At 43.7% G+C, this 12,394-nt stretch overlaps 1 protein-coding gene across 1 annotated transcript in view; it reads right to left on the bottom strand.

Moving 5' to 3' along the window:
- The window catches only part of LOC113015506 (BCL-6 corepressor-like), an 81,823-nt gene that overhangs the window by 53,701 nt on the left and 15,728 nt on the right, over positions 1–12,394 (bottom strand). Inside the window, exon 2 of the mRNA XM_026157493.1 lies at positions 8,725–8,804. Within this exon, the coding sequence (XP_026013278.1) occupies positions 8,725–8,727 (3 nt within the window). The 5' untranslated portion in view covers positions 8,728–8,804. The remainder of the gene's footprint in view (positions 1–8,724; positions 8,805–12,394) is intronic.

The raw sequence follows: 12,394 nt of genomic DNA, 5'->3' as shown, positions 1-12,394 counted from the left end.
TAGCTCTATGCAAAGCATGGGAAAGACTGAATGAATGTTATGCAGCATCAGAAACAATCGAATGGTCACTTTTCCAACGGTTGGACAGTTTCCCCAAAATAACAGTCAAAGATCATGTCAAGCTACGTGAACTAGGAGATTTACTGCAAGAGATTCAAGGCGCTAAGGAAGACGGCCATCTGCCTGGTCTACTCTATCTGGACACTTCTCGTGGAATTAGCCCAATCGTAGACAAACTCCCATATGGACTTCAGGAGAGGTGGATGTCACACGGCTCTCAATATAAAGAGAACAACCAAGGCTGTTTCCCACCTATTGAGTACTTCTGTGAATTCATATGTAAAGAGGCAAAGAAATGCAATGATCCAAGTTTCCAACAGCAAAACTTAAAACCAGAAAAACCTTTTGCAAAAACTTAAATTCCAGCAAGCCAATTACTGTACACAAAACCAATATTTCTCCCCCTAACAAGGACTTTAACCGGAACTGCCCACTGCATAACAAGCCACACCCGCTCAAAAGATGCAGAACATTGAGGAATAAACCACTGGACGAAAGAAAGGCCTTCCTCAAAGAGAAAGGAATATGCTTCAGATGCTGTTCTTCAGACACTCATCTTGCGAAGGAATGCAAATCTTCAGTAAAGTGTTCTGAATGTGACAGCACAAGTCACAACGCAGTCATGCATCCCGGTCCTCCACCACAGACCAACAAGGCTCCACCTCCAGCACAAAAGAATGGCGGGGAGAGAGAAAACAGTCATGACATGGTTGATGTCACAACAAGCTGCACAGACGTGTGCGGTCCAGGTCAGTGGGGACGTTCATGTTCCAAGATATGTCTCACATGGGTGTACCCTATAGGTTACAAAGACAGAGCTGTTAAGGCATATGTAATACTAGACGATCAGAGCAATCGTTCTTTAGCCAAGCCTGAGTTCTTCGAACTTTTTGACATTAAAAGTGAACCTTTCTCCTACAATCTTAGAACATGCTCTGGTGTTGTAGAAACATGGGGTAAAATAGCTGAAGGCTTTCATATCGAGTCACTGGATAGGTCAGTGGTGATCCCTCTACCATCGCTCATAGAGTGTCAGGACATTCCTAACAATAGGAATGAAATCCCAACTCCCAGCGCAGTGCTACACCAGCCGCACCTCCGTACCATAGCAAAGTACATCCCTGAGCTAGACCCTAAAGCCGAAATACTCCTGCTACTAGGGAGAGACATTTTACAGGCACACAAGGTCAGGCAGAGAATTAACGGCCCCCATAACGCCCCCTTCGCCCAGCGCCTAGACCTAGAGTGGGTTGTAGTTGGGGAGGTCTGTCTGGGTAATGTTCATAGGCCTACAGTCAGCACACTGAAGACAGTCGTTCTGGAAAATGGCCGCCCTACAGTTTTCAAACCATGCAATAGCCTTCTGCAAGTCAAAGAAATGCCACACACAAACAGGCCAGGTAAAGCGCCCGAACAAACTCTGGGTCAAACGGTTTTTAACCGGACAGATAACGACAACAAACCAGCTCACTCAAAACAGGACACTCTCTTTCTAAAAATGATGGACAATGCTATTTACAGAGACGTGGACAACAGTTGGGTCGCCCCACTTCCATTTAAGGAACCCCGCCAGCAATTAACAAACAACAGACAGCAGGCGGCCACAAGGTTCTCCTCCTTAAAACGCACCCTTAATAGGAAACCTGAAATGCAGGAGCATTATGTGGCCTTCATGAAAAAAATCCTCTCCAATGGTCATGCCGAGGTGGCCCCCCCACTGGAAAAGGGAGAAGAGTGCTGGTATCTTCCAACATTTGGAGTCTACCACCCACAAAAACCCAATCAGATCAGGGTTGTCTTCGATTCTAGCGCCCAGTACTTGGGTGTCTCACTTAACAATGTCCTCCTTACTGGCCCTGATTTAAACAACACACTTGTCAGAGTTCTTCTCCGCTTCCGGACAGAAAGTGTTGCAATCATGGCAGATATACAGCAAATGTTTCACTGTTTTATGGTACGCGAAGACCACCGCAACTTCCTCCGTTTTCTGTGGCATAGGGACAACGACCTAAACAACGAAGTTGTCGAGTACCGGATGAAAGTCCACGTGTTTGGCAACTCAACATCCCCCGCTGTTGCCATTTATGGACTATGCAAGGCCATCAGAGCAGGTTCGAAAGACTATGGTGCAGATACAGTAAAGTTCATGGAGAGGCACTTTTACGTAGATGGCGGCTTGATCTCTGTCCCCTCTCCTGCTGAGGCTATAGACTTGCTTCAAAGAACACAAGCCTCACTCGCTGAATCCAACCTATGCCTGCATAAGTTCATTTCCAACTCTCAGGCAGTTATGCAGGCCTTCTGCCCAGAAGATTGTGCTCCTGTCATTAAAAACGTAGATTTAAGTGGTGAAGAGACACAATCCCAGCGAAGCCTTGGACTCATTTGGGAAATAACAAGAGACAAATTCACTTACTCAGTGGCCACCTCAAGCAAGCCATTCACTCGCCGTGGCGTATTGTCCTCTGTCAATAGCGTCTTCGATCCCCTGGGCCTATTGGCACCCGTTACAATCCAAGGAAGGGCCCTACGCAGAGAGCTTACTTCAGAATGTTCAGATTGGGACGTACCCCTTCCAGAGGACAAACAAAGCAGATGGAAACGTGGAGAAATTCCCTTCAGGATCTAAGAGAACTACATGTTCCCAGAACCTACACATCCACCTCACTAAGTCGAGCAAAGCGAAAGGAACTGTGTTTATTCTCAGATGCATCTACTAAGGCCATAGGAGCTGTAGCCTACTTAAAGGCAGTTCAAACAGATGGGAAGGTCGAGGTTGGGTTCATAATGGGCAAAGCAAAACTAGCCCCACTGTCAGAACCTACAATACCAAGACTTGAACTATGTGCAGCCGTCTTGGCAGCAGAAATGGCTGACCTCATTCAAGATGAGTTGGACTTAGACTTTGATGCAATGCACTTCTATACGGACAGTAAGGTAGTGCTTGGCTACATTTGTAATGAGTCAAAAAGGTTTTACACATACGTTCACAACAGAGTACAGCGCATTCGCCAGTCATCAAAGCCAGAACAGTGGCATTATGTGCGCACAGAGGAAAATCCAGCAGACCATGCGTCTAGGTCACTGTCGGCATTCCAACTAAAAAAGTCCAGTTGGTTCACCGGACCACCCTTCATCCACCATCCTGCCGCAGAGACAACACAACTGAGTGGAAGGTTTGACCTGATTGAACCAGATAAGGACTCAGAAATTAGACCAGAAGTAAAAACTTACGTCATTCACCTCCAAGTACTCATCTGTAAGCGTTTTGAGCACTTTTCTACTTTTCAGTCTTTAGTCAGAGCCATAGCAAATCTTATCCACATTGCAAAGTCCTTCAATGGGACTAATCCAAACAAAAAATGCAAAGGCTGGCACAAATGTCATCTGCCTCAAACTCCAGAAGAGAATGCTCAAGCAAAAACTGTAATCTTCAAAGAGACACAGAAGGCATACTTTGAAAAGGAACTTTCTGCCCTTGATGCTGGCAAGCCAATCTCAAAACAGAGCCCCCTCAAGAAGCTCAGCCCAATGTTACAGGACAGTCTCATTTCTGTTGGAGGCCGACTCAAACACGCAGAAATTGAGAGTGTTGAAAAGAGCCCAGTAATTCTTCCAAAAAACAGTCACATCTCCCTTCTGCTCACTCGCCATTACCACGAGCTAACAAGGCACCAAGGTCGTCATCTGACGGAAGGAGCAATCAGAGCTGCTGGGCTGTGGCTTTTAGGCAGCAAAAAACTAGTCAATTCAGTAATCCACAAATGTTTAACCTGCCGCAAACTACGTGGAAAACAAGAACAACAACTCATGGCGGACCTACCCCTACCACCTGAACGCCTAAAAACTTGTCCTCCTTTCACCTACGTCGGCCTTGATGTCTTCGGACCGTGGTCCATAACAACCAGGCGTACCAGGGGCGGAGTAGCTGAAAGTAAGCAGTGGGCCATCATGTTTACCTGCATGAGTTCGAGAGCTGTGCATATTGAGGTAATCGAATCTCTGGACACATCCAGCTGCATAAACGCCCTCCGCCGCTTCTTCGCTCTGAGAGGCCCCGCCAAACAGCTGCTATCTGACCGTGGCACCAATTTTATTAGCACTTCAAAGGAACTTGGAATGGATAAATCACTCCAACCGTACCTAACTATCCAAGGCGGCAGTTGGGAGTTTAATCCACCACACGCATCCCACTTGGGAGGCTCTTGGGAGCGCATGATCGGAGTCGCCCGCAGAATCCTGGACTCCATGCTACTACAAAATAAGGTTCAACTGACTCACGACGTGTTATGCACACTCATGGCTGAGGTTACAGCCATAATAAATGCAAGGCCGCTCGTCCCAGTGTCCTCTGATCCAGAGAACCCTTTCGTCCTATCCCCTTCAATGCTCCTTACGCAGAAATCTTGCCTCCTATCCCCACCTGGAGACTTTTCGGATAAAGACCTCTACAACAAACAATGGAGACGGGTCCAAGCCCTTTCCAACCAGTTGTGGACACGCTGGAGGCGAGAGTATCTACCCACATTGCAGCAAAGGCAGAAATGGACCGGGTCACGCAGAAACCTCCAAGTTGGTGACCTGGTTCTGCTCAAGGACAAGCAGGTTGCACGAAACAGCTGGCCCATGGCCAGGGTCACTGCCACATTCCCAAGCAAGGACGATCGAGTAAGGAAAATTGAGGTAAAAACATGCAATCAAGGGTGCATAAAGACATTTATGCGACCAGAAGTTATCCTCCTCATGCCAAAAGACTGAATGCATAATGTTTGTTTAGCTTAGTGGCCTCCCGAAGCCAGGCGGGGAGTGTGTTGCCCTTAAGGCATTTCTCTGAATAAATAGGTTCATAAGTTTGAAATAAATAATTCTAAAAAGATTTGCCATTAAAAAATTAATATGTGTTGTTAAAATGAATAATTCATGCTTTACATACGTTTTAGTTAAAAGGAAAATTTCGCTAAAATATATATCCTGTTCTGGCGGGGCACTTCCGGTTCCGGTCAAGTACTTCCGGTTTTTGGTCAAGCACTCGGTTTTGCTGAGAAACAGGCTCTCCTCATGCTAAAGGCAGTATGGAGATGTAATCAAATGCCATCTCCTCCGAATTATCAGGCTGGAACGCCGTAAGTTACTTTATATGACAGTTTATACAGATAACTTTGGATATTAATGTATATTTTTCTAACATGAATGTTTTAGTAATGTACTTTATTGATGTAAACATCCATCTGCCTGTTGAGATGGAGTTTATTTTCTGTCATTTCAGTTTTCACCACATGTTCATGGAGACAATTAAACAAGCTGCAACTAAACTCCAGGGTCTTCATTTGTGGTTTAACTCGGTGTCACCAACATCCTCGTTGAAAACACTACAGGCAATATGGCCTACAATCCAAATTGCGGTATAATTTGAAGCATGTGCGGTAACGATATATATTGCGATAAATAGATCTTTTCTGTATACCAGCGGTCCCCAACCCCCGGGCCTCGGACCGGTACCGGTCCGTGAGTCGTTTGGTACCGGGCCGCGAGAGTTGAGGCTCAGGTGTGAAATGTATAGTTTTCAGGGTTTTTATTGGTTTTCAGCGTTATTTTGTTATCGATTTTATCGTTAACTCGGTTTTCCTGGGTCTTTTCACGTGTGCTATGAATAAATCTTCGGTACCGGTACTAGTTTTATTTTGTTGCATTTAACCTTAAAGGCCGGTCTGTGAAAATATTGTCGGGCATAAACCGGTCCGTGGCGCAAAAAAGGTTGGGGACTGCTGCTGTATACCATATTTTCTGCACTAAATGGCGCACTTAAAATCCTTCAATTTTCTCAAAAATTGACAGTGTGCCTTATAATCCGGTGTGCCTTATGTATGAATTCTGGTTGTGCTTACTGACCTCAAATTTTATATGTGCGATTTTACGTGGTACATGGCGCTCAAAAATCTGTCAAAAATGTTTTACTACGACTTTGGTAAGCTACGACACTGTACCGCTTGATGGATTGTTGGAGCATTATAGCTACCATAGTCAGGAGCCTCGTGCAGTGTCGCCAACTTAGCGACTTTGTGGCTATATTTAAAATGTACAGCTCTGCTATCACTTCCAACATAAATGAAGACAGAAAACTAAACAGCAGTGACTTTTTTAGGGTTACTGATGTTGGGCTAGCTGGTATATAATGATGTGCTACGTGATTGCTAGCAACACAGCTATGTTAGCATAACATAAACACAGTGACGCTGGAGGATGAATGTTAACTTTTTTCCACTCGATGAAAGTTAACGGGAGGGTTCCTGATGATTAGGGACAAATGCAATCGCATGGCAAGATGCTGTAAACTAACTAAACTTCAGTCAGGAGAACACAGCTGAGTAAATCCATCCACAATATGAGGCTAGTCATTAATATGCTGCAACAACATGGGAATAGAGCAGCTGCGAGAGAATTCAACATTAATGAATCAATGGTATGAAAGTGGAGGAAGCGCAGTTTCTGGCTTTCCTCATATTCCAAAACGTGCTTCGTCTCTTCGCTATTACTGTCGCCAGGCATAATTTGCAGATAATATTTTTCTGCTTAACATCCAACTGCTTAAACCCAAACCAGGTGCATATGACCGGCATCGCACCGTTCTTCTTTATGAGCACCGTCTTCTCCTCTTCATGCTTGCAGCCGCTGTGATGCTTTCAGTCAAAACAGGTGCAGCTTGATGACACCATCAACATGTGCTATCGTGGTAGAGCAGTATAGTCAAAATCTCTATCGTTGGCCAAATTCATATTGTTTCTACCGTATACCGTTTATACCGCCCACCCCTAGTGAACACACTTGAGGTTGTAGCGCCCAAACTTTTGACCATTCTGCCAATAAGGTTTGCTGTTTTTTCTAAACGCACTCTAAACGGCACCTATTTGCTTGTTGCTGTGTTGTGCTACAGTGTTGAGATGTACGCAGACACCAACAGATATATACCAACAAACAACAACAAAGCAACACCACAATTAAGGAAATTTGATTCACATGTCCAAATTTAGAAGCAAACAAGCTACCCCAGGGCATGCAGCCTGATTATTTAATATCATATGTCCTTCCTAAATGAGGAAGGACATATGATTTAATTAAATCAAATTGCTGATTTAATTCTCTTCAGTGTTGCCCCTCACCTAGAAGCTTTTATGGTATAAATCCTAGTTCAGATCTTTCTCTGAGAGAGTTACTGCATTCACAAGATTTTCAGAACTTGTAACCTCAAATTTAAAGTTGAGGTCAAAGTCACTGATATTTTTAGTAGCTACATCTATGGCATCAATTTAAAAATTATACTTGACTTATTGTGGTCACAAAGCTGGTCATCCCCATTGCCCACCGGTGTGGTGAAGACAATATGCAATCAGCCTTTCAGGTGTGACGGAAAATACTGTATGCAATTTTTGGTTTTGTTAATTATATCTAAAATCACCAACCTTTGTTCTTGTTTTTTGATGTTTTACTTTGGTAATTGTGGTCACTTCCTTGAAAATTCAACTCAACAAATAATTAGCTTCTAAAGAGTAACTGCCAAACAGTTACTCTGAAACCACTGAGGTCATGGCTTAGACTGCTATTTCATGTCACGAAAAACTCTTGGAAATATTGGCTACAGTAGCTGTCTAGGGGAACAACAATCGACCGGTCAATCTTTGTTGCTTATCCAACATTTTCATTTATGTTTCCCGACTCCTGTATCGTAAATACCAAACTCAGACTTTCTCTAAAAATCTTACATTAATCTTACAATAATTTTTTTTGTATATGAAACCGGAGGAGTTGTACTTACATCTGATGCCATCAGCTTGTCCTAGGTCACAGTTTCCTTCCACATATAGCTTTGCAAAAACTGCATAAAAATCACTTGCAGCAACAAAAACATGATATTCCAGAAACACGCTTCGCCGATCCGATCAGCTGTTTGTAACACTTCCTACGTCCATCAGCGCGAACTATCACATGACCGCATGACCTGCCCGAAACCGGAAGTGACGTCATTTTGCGGAAATGTAGTTTTTTTTTACGATCGGGGCCTTATGAGCCTATACTTGTGTTTTTAAAAGTTATGTTTGAGTTTATGACTTTCTGTGTCGTTTCTGGGATGCTTAGGACTCATATTGCACTGCTGGAAATAGTTTATTTTGATGCATATGCTGTTATTTTGCAAATTTGCACTATAATATTTATTTTCGTTTTTCCTGCAGTGTATAAAAATTGGTGTATTTCAAAAATAAAACTATGAAGACACTCAAAATAAATTTCCTGTGGTGGGAAACTAGTTTGTGCAACTTTTTTGTATTTACAGTTTTGAGGGATGAGCCTCTTAAATTTCTCTAACTAGAAATATATGTTAAAAAAACAAAAACGATTTTCAATTTTTTTGTAGTTTATTGCACTTTTTTGCAATTTATGTAATTACTATGCACCTAATGCAGACATATTATTAAAATTTAGGCTGTAATGGTTGTATTGATGTATAGCAACTTGAAATGCTCCCAAAAATGGCTCCACAGCATGTAAAAATATAATATAAGCTCTGGCGGACTTGGTTCTATGGTAGGTCTTAAAGGGTTAAGTTCAGTCTGTAGGTAAAGCTCCGACAGCTCAGAGGAAAATAAACTTGAAATTGAACTTTAACCTTACCATGCTGCGGGCCTGCCTTCCGCTGGTTTCTGCTTCAGACGGAGCCGTCTGCCTCAAGGACGCCGCTCAGCCCACCATGTCTGTAGATGGAGAGAAAAACCACATGAGAGCAGGTCAGACTGAAACCACATGAGGTTTCTGCAAAGAAAAAGGTCTCACTGTGTAACACAAATCATTTCCTTTGACATTTTCACTACATTTCTTTCTTTCTTTTTAACCAGAGCAGGGATACTTCCGAAAACAGACTCCGTTTGATTTGTTGTACACACTTTTACACACACTACACACAAATTTTAACCTTTGTGTTTTAATTAAGCTGATGAACTAAAAGATCAGTGAATTCATAGAATTGCATTAAATATAAAAACTCCAGAGATTGTCATGGGCATTTAATGTGTGAATAGCAAGAAATATCATCTGTAGTGCTGTGCAATTTGTTCACATGCCTGAAAAACACGAGTTCAAACAGGCAGGAGTTGTTGCCTCCTTTTCAAGTAAGAACTTCACATAAAGTTTGGAAGCATTCCAGCTGCTGTTGTACAAAAGCAAACCTAATGAAGGTCTGAGAAGACGATACTTTGATAAAGTGAGCACAGGTGTTTGGAGGGTTGTGAAAAAAGCCAGTAGTAACTGGAACATCTGGTTTAACTATGCATTTTTCTTTCGATTCACATCAGACTTTTGTCCATGTCCATGTCAGATTTCACTGAAAGTTCTTCAGTATTAAAACTTTAAATGAGGTCAATCAGTTACACTCATACACAAGTTGACCTGAAGAAGATCTGAGAACCAAAATGTTGAATAAAACACCAGGTGGTGAGCTGTTGACAGCTCAGCACCTCTCTTTACCCACGTATCCAAGAAATATGGCTGCAGGTGTGATGATATGATTACAAAATCAGTCATCGATCCGATGTGGGTACAGGTGCCAATTGGACTTATGAATACCTTCATTATGGATAAGCTGTGGTTAGAACAGAAGTTCAATAACAGAACACCAATAGGGGTACAGATCAGACAGGTCGTTCCTTTCATTCACAACCCTCAAGGTATAACCATCAATGGAGTCCAAATTATACAAGAACTGGATTTAAAATCAGTGTGTGATGTATGCGACACACACACACAGACACACACACACACACCGTTTTTGCTCACGTTTACGTTTTTATTTATAATAACAATGCGCCGTGACAGCTCGTCCCGGTCCAGCCCGCCTCCCACTCGACTGTGCCGTCACTATATAGACACACAGAAGGAAAACACTCATGACACAATCGCCACCACCTGTGGCTCACCGCTCCACCCCTCCCCTGCAGCTACGCCAGGGACCACACCTCCGTCACACAGTGGTAACAGGTCTGATAGAGTGATTTTTAGGATCAAATCATCATCAGTATGTACAGAAGAGGTCCAACATTGTCTACAGCCATCTGTAAAACATGGTGAAGGCTCTGTCATGGTTTGGGGCTGCATTTCAGCCAAGGGTGTTCGGGAGCTTTGTTAAAATTGCTGAATTATGAACACAGAAAAGTACGGTGAGATTTTCAACCACAGTGCAATTTAATTTGGAAAGCATCTGATTAGCAACAGTTTCATTCATTTTTCAGCATGACAATAATCCCAAACACACTGTTAATGCAGTAAAAAACATACCTAGATAGAAAAACATACAATGGAACCCTATCAGTCATGGATTGGCGTCCCCAGAGCCCAGACCTCAACATTGTTGAAACAGTGTGGGATCATGCTGACAGAGAACAGAACAAAAGGCAGAAACATCCAAAGAAGAGCTTTTATTGTCCTTCAAGAAGCCTGGAGAACTATTCCTGAAGACTACTGAAAGAAATTATAAGCTTGCCTATAAGAGTTCAGGCTGTGCTGAAGAGTGAAGGTGTAAAGGTGTCAAGGTTGCAAAACAGCTGCAAGCTGTGTTAATGCAGCTGAAGTGTTGCACAAAAGCCTGCTGCATAATGTGAGCCCACCTGTACCTTATGATTTTACTTTCACTCATAAAAGGTTAAAAAATGTAACGAGTTAGAGAAAGTCAATGTAGTCTGGTGCACGGTTTGGGCTTCATTTCAGCTGCGCTGACAGTGAAGCACACACACTCGCAGACACACACACCGTTCTCTGTCTGCAGCCACATAACGACGCTCGACATCTGTGTGTGTGCGCCTGTGTTTTATCGCCCAGCCGGAGGACTGATAAGGCACGTCGCCTCTTTTCCCGAGGAACTCATAATCCAGCGGAGAGAGAAAACGTATCAGCGCTGCTCGGCAGACACGCACAGAGCTGCCTGACGAGCTGCCACACACACACTCACACACACACACACACAGAGTAATTGATGGCTGTTAGGGAGCTGGGATTTCAATAACGGCTCTTATCTCCAGACCGCTGAAGGACAGCTGTGTGTGTGTGTCTGTGTGTGCACACGTGAGTTTGAGTGTGTATGTTCAAGTCTTTGTATGCTTGTGTGCACACATTGCAGTACAAAAACCGTCAAAGTGAGGACATCGTGGCTGCTTCAGACTTGGCATTAGCATTCACGTTAGCCTGGGAAAGCATTACGTCAAGTGTTACCAACACAGCTGGATCTGCTCACTGGGAAATTTATTGGCACAATTTGAGCCAAATTCTCAGAAGAGGAGGAAAGTTTTCTTTCATGTTTTTTAGATCTGTATTTTGAGTTTGTGCATAAAAACACAAGAGTCTGATTTACTTTTCACAGTATAAAAAAGATGTTTTTAACAAAAATACAAATTTTTTTCTTTGTCATCTCTTATCTATGTATTATTTTCCATATCTCAATTGGGACAGCAGCATTGTGACGTCTTTAAGCCTTCTCAGGCAAGAGATGATCTTCAATAATTTCACTGGACATCCAAATTAGCCAGCATCCCCTCTCTGTAAGGTCGTAGTGTCACATGAATTTCTTGTAACCATTTACTGAAGATCAGGCTACGTCACAGACTCTAAAGTAAAATAAAATGTATAATATCTTCCAATAAAACTCTGTGACTAGTTTAAAAATGTTGAAATACTAAAACATCAAAGCGCACAGTAAACTCACATAGGCTACAATAAGCCAACTAACAAGTTTTCATATTTTTTTCTGGTAAACATATTAAAAATGTGTCAAAAATCTCCTCCTTGAATCGCTACCTTATCATGGTGGAGGGGTTTGTGTGTCCCAGGGATCCCAGGGGCTATGTTGTCTGGGGGCTTTTGCCCCATGGTAGGGTCTCCCATGGCAAATTGGTCCTGGGTGAGGGACCAGACAAAGAGCGATTCAGAAGACCCTTATGAAAAGGATATCGAGGGAACAGTTTACCCTGCCCGGGACAGGGTTACCGGGGCCCCGCCCTGGAGCCAGGCCCGGGGAGGGTGCCCGAGGGCGAGCGTCTGGTGGCCGGGCCTTAGTCCATGGGGCCCGGCCGGGCACAGCCCGAAGAGGAGACATGGGCCCATCCTCCCGCAGGCCCACCACCCGCAGGAGGCGCCATAGGGGTCGGGTGCATTGTGTGCCGGGTGGCGGCCAGGAGCGGAGGCCCTGGCGGACTGACCCCCGGCTGCCAAGACTGGCAATAGGGACATGGAATGTCACCTCTCTGGTGGGGAAGGAGCCTGAGTTAGTGCGTGAGGTTGAGAGGTACCGGCTAGATAT

This window comes from Astatotilapia calliptera, chromosome 23, assembly GCF_900246225.1.
Source record: "Astatotilapia calliptera chromosome 23, fAstCal1.2, whole genome shotgun sequence".
In the NCBI taxonomy this organism is placed as follows: domain Eukaryota; kingdom Metazoa; phylum Chordata; class Actinopteri; order Cichliformes; family Cichlidae; genus Astatotilapia; species Astatotilapia calliptera.
The sequence above is the reverse complement of the archived record's forward strand: the minus strand, read 5'-3'. Positions and strand labels throughout refer to the sequence as shown.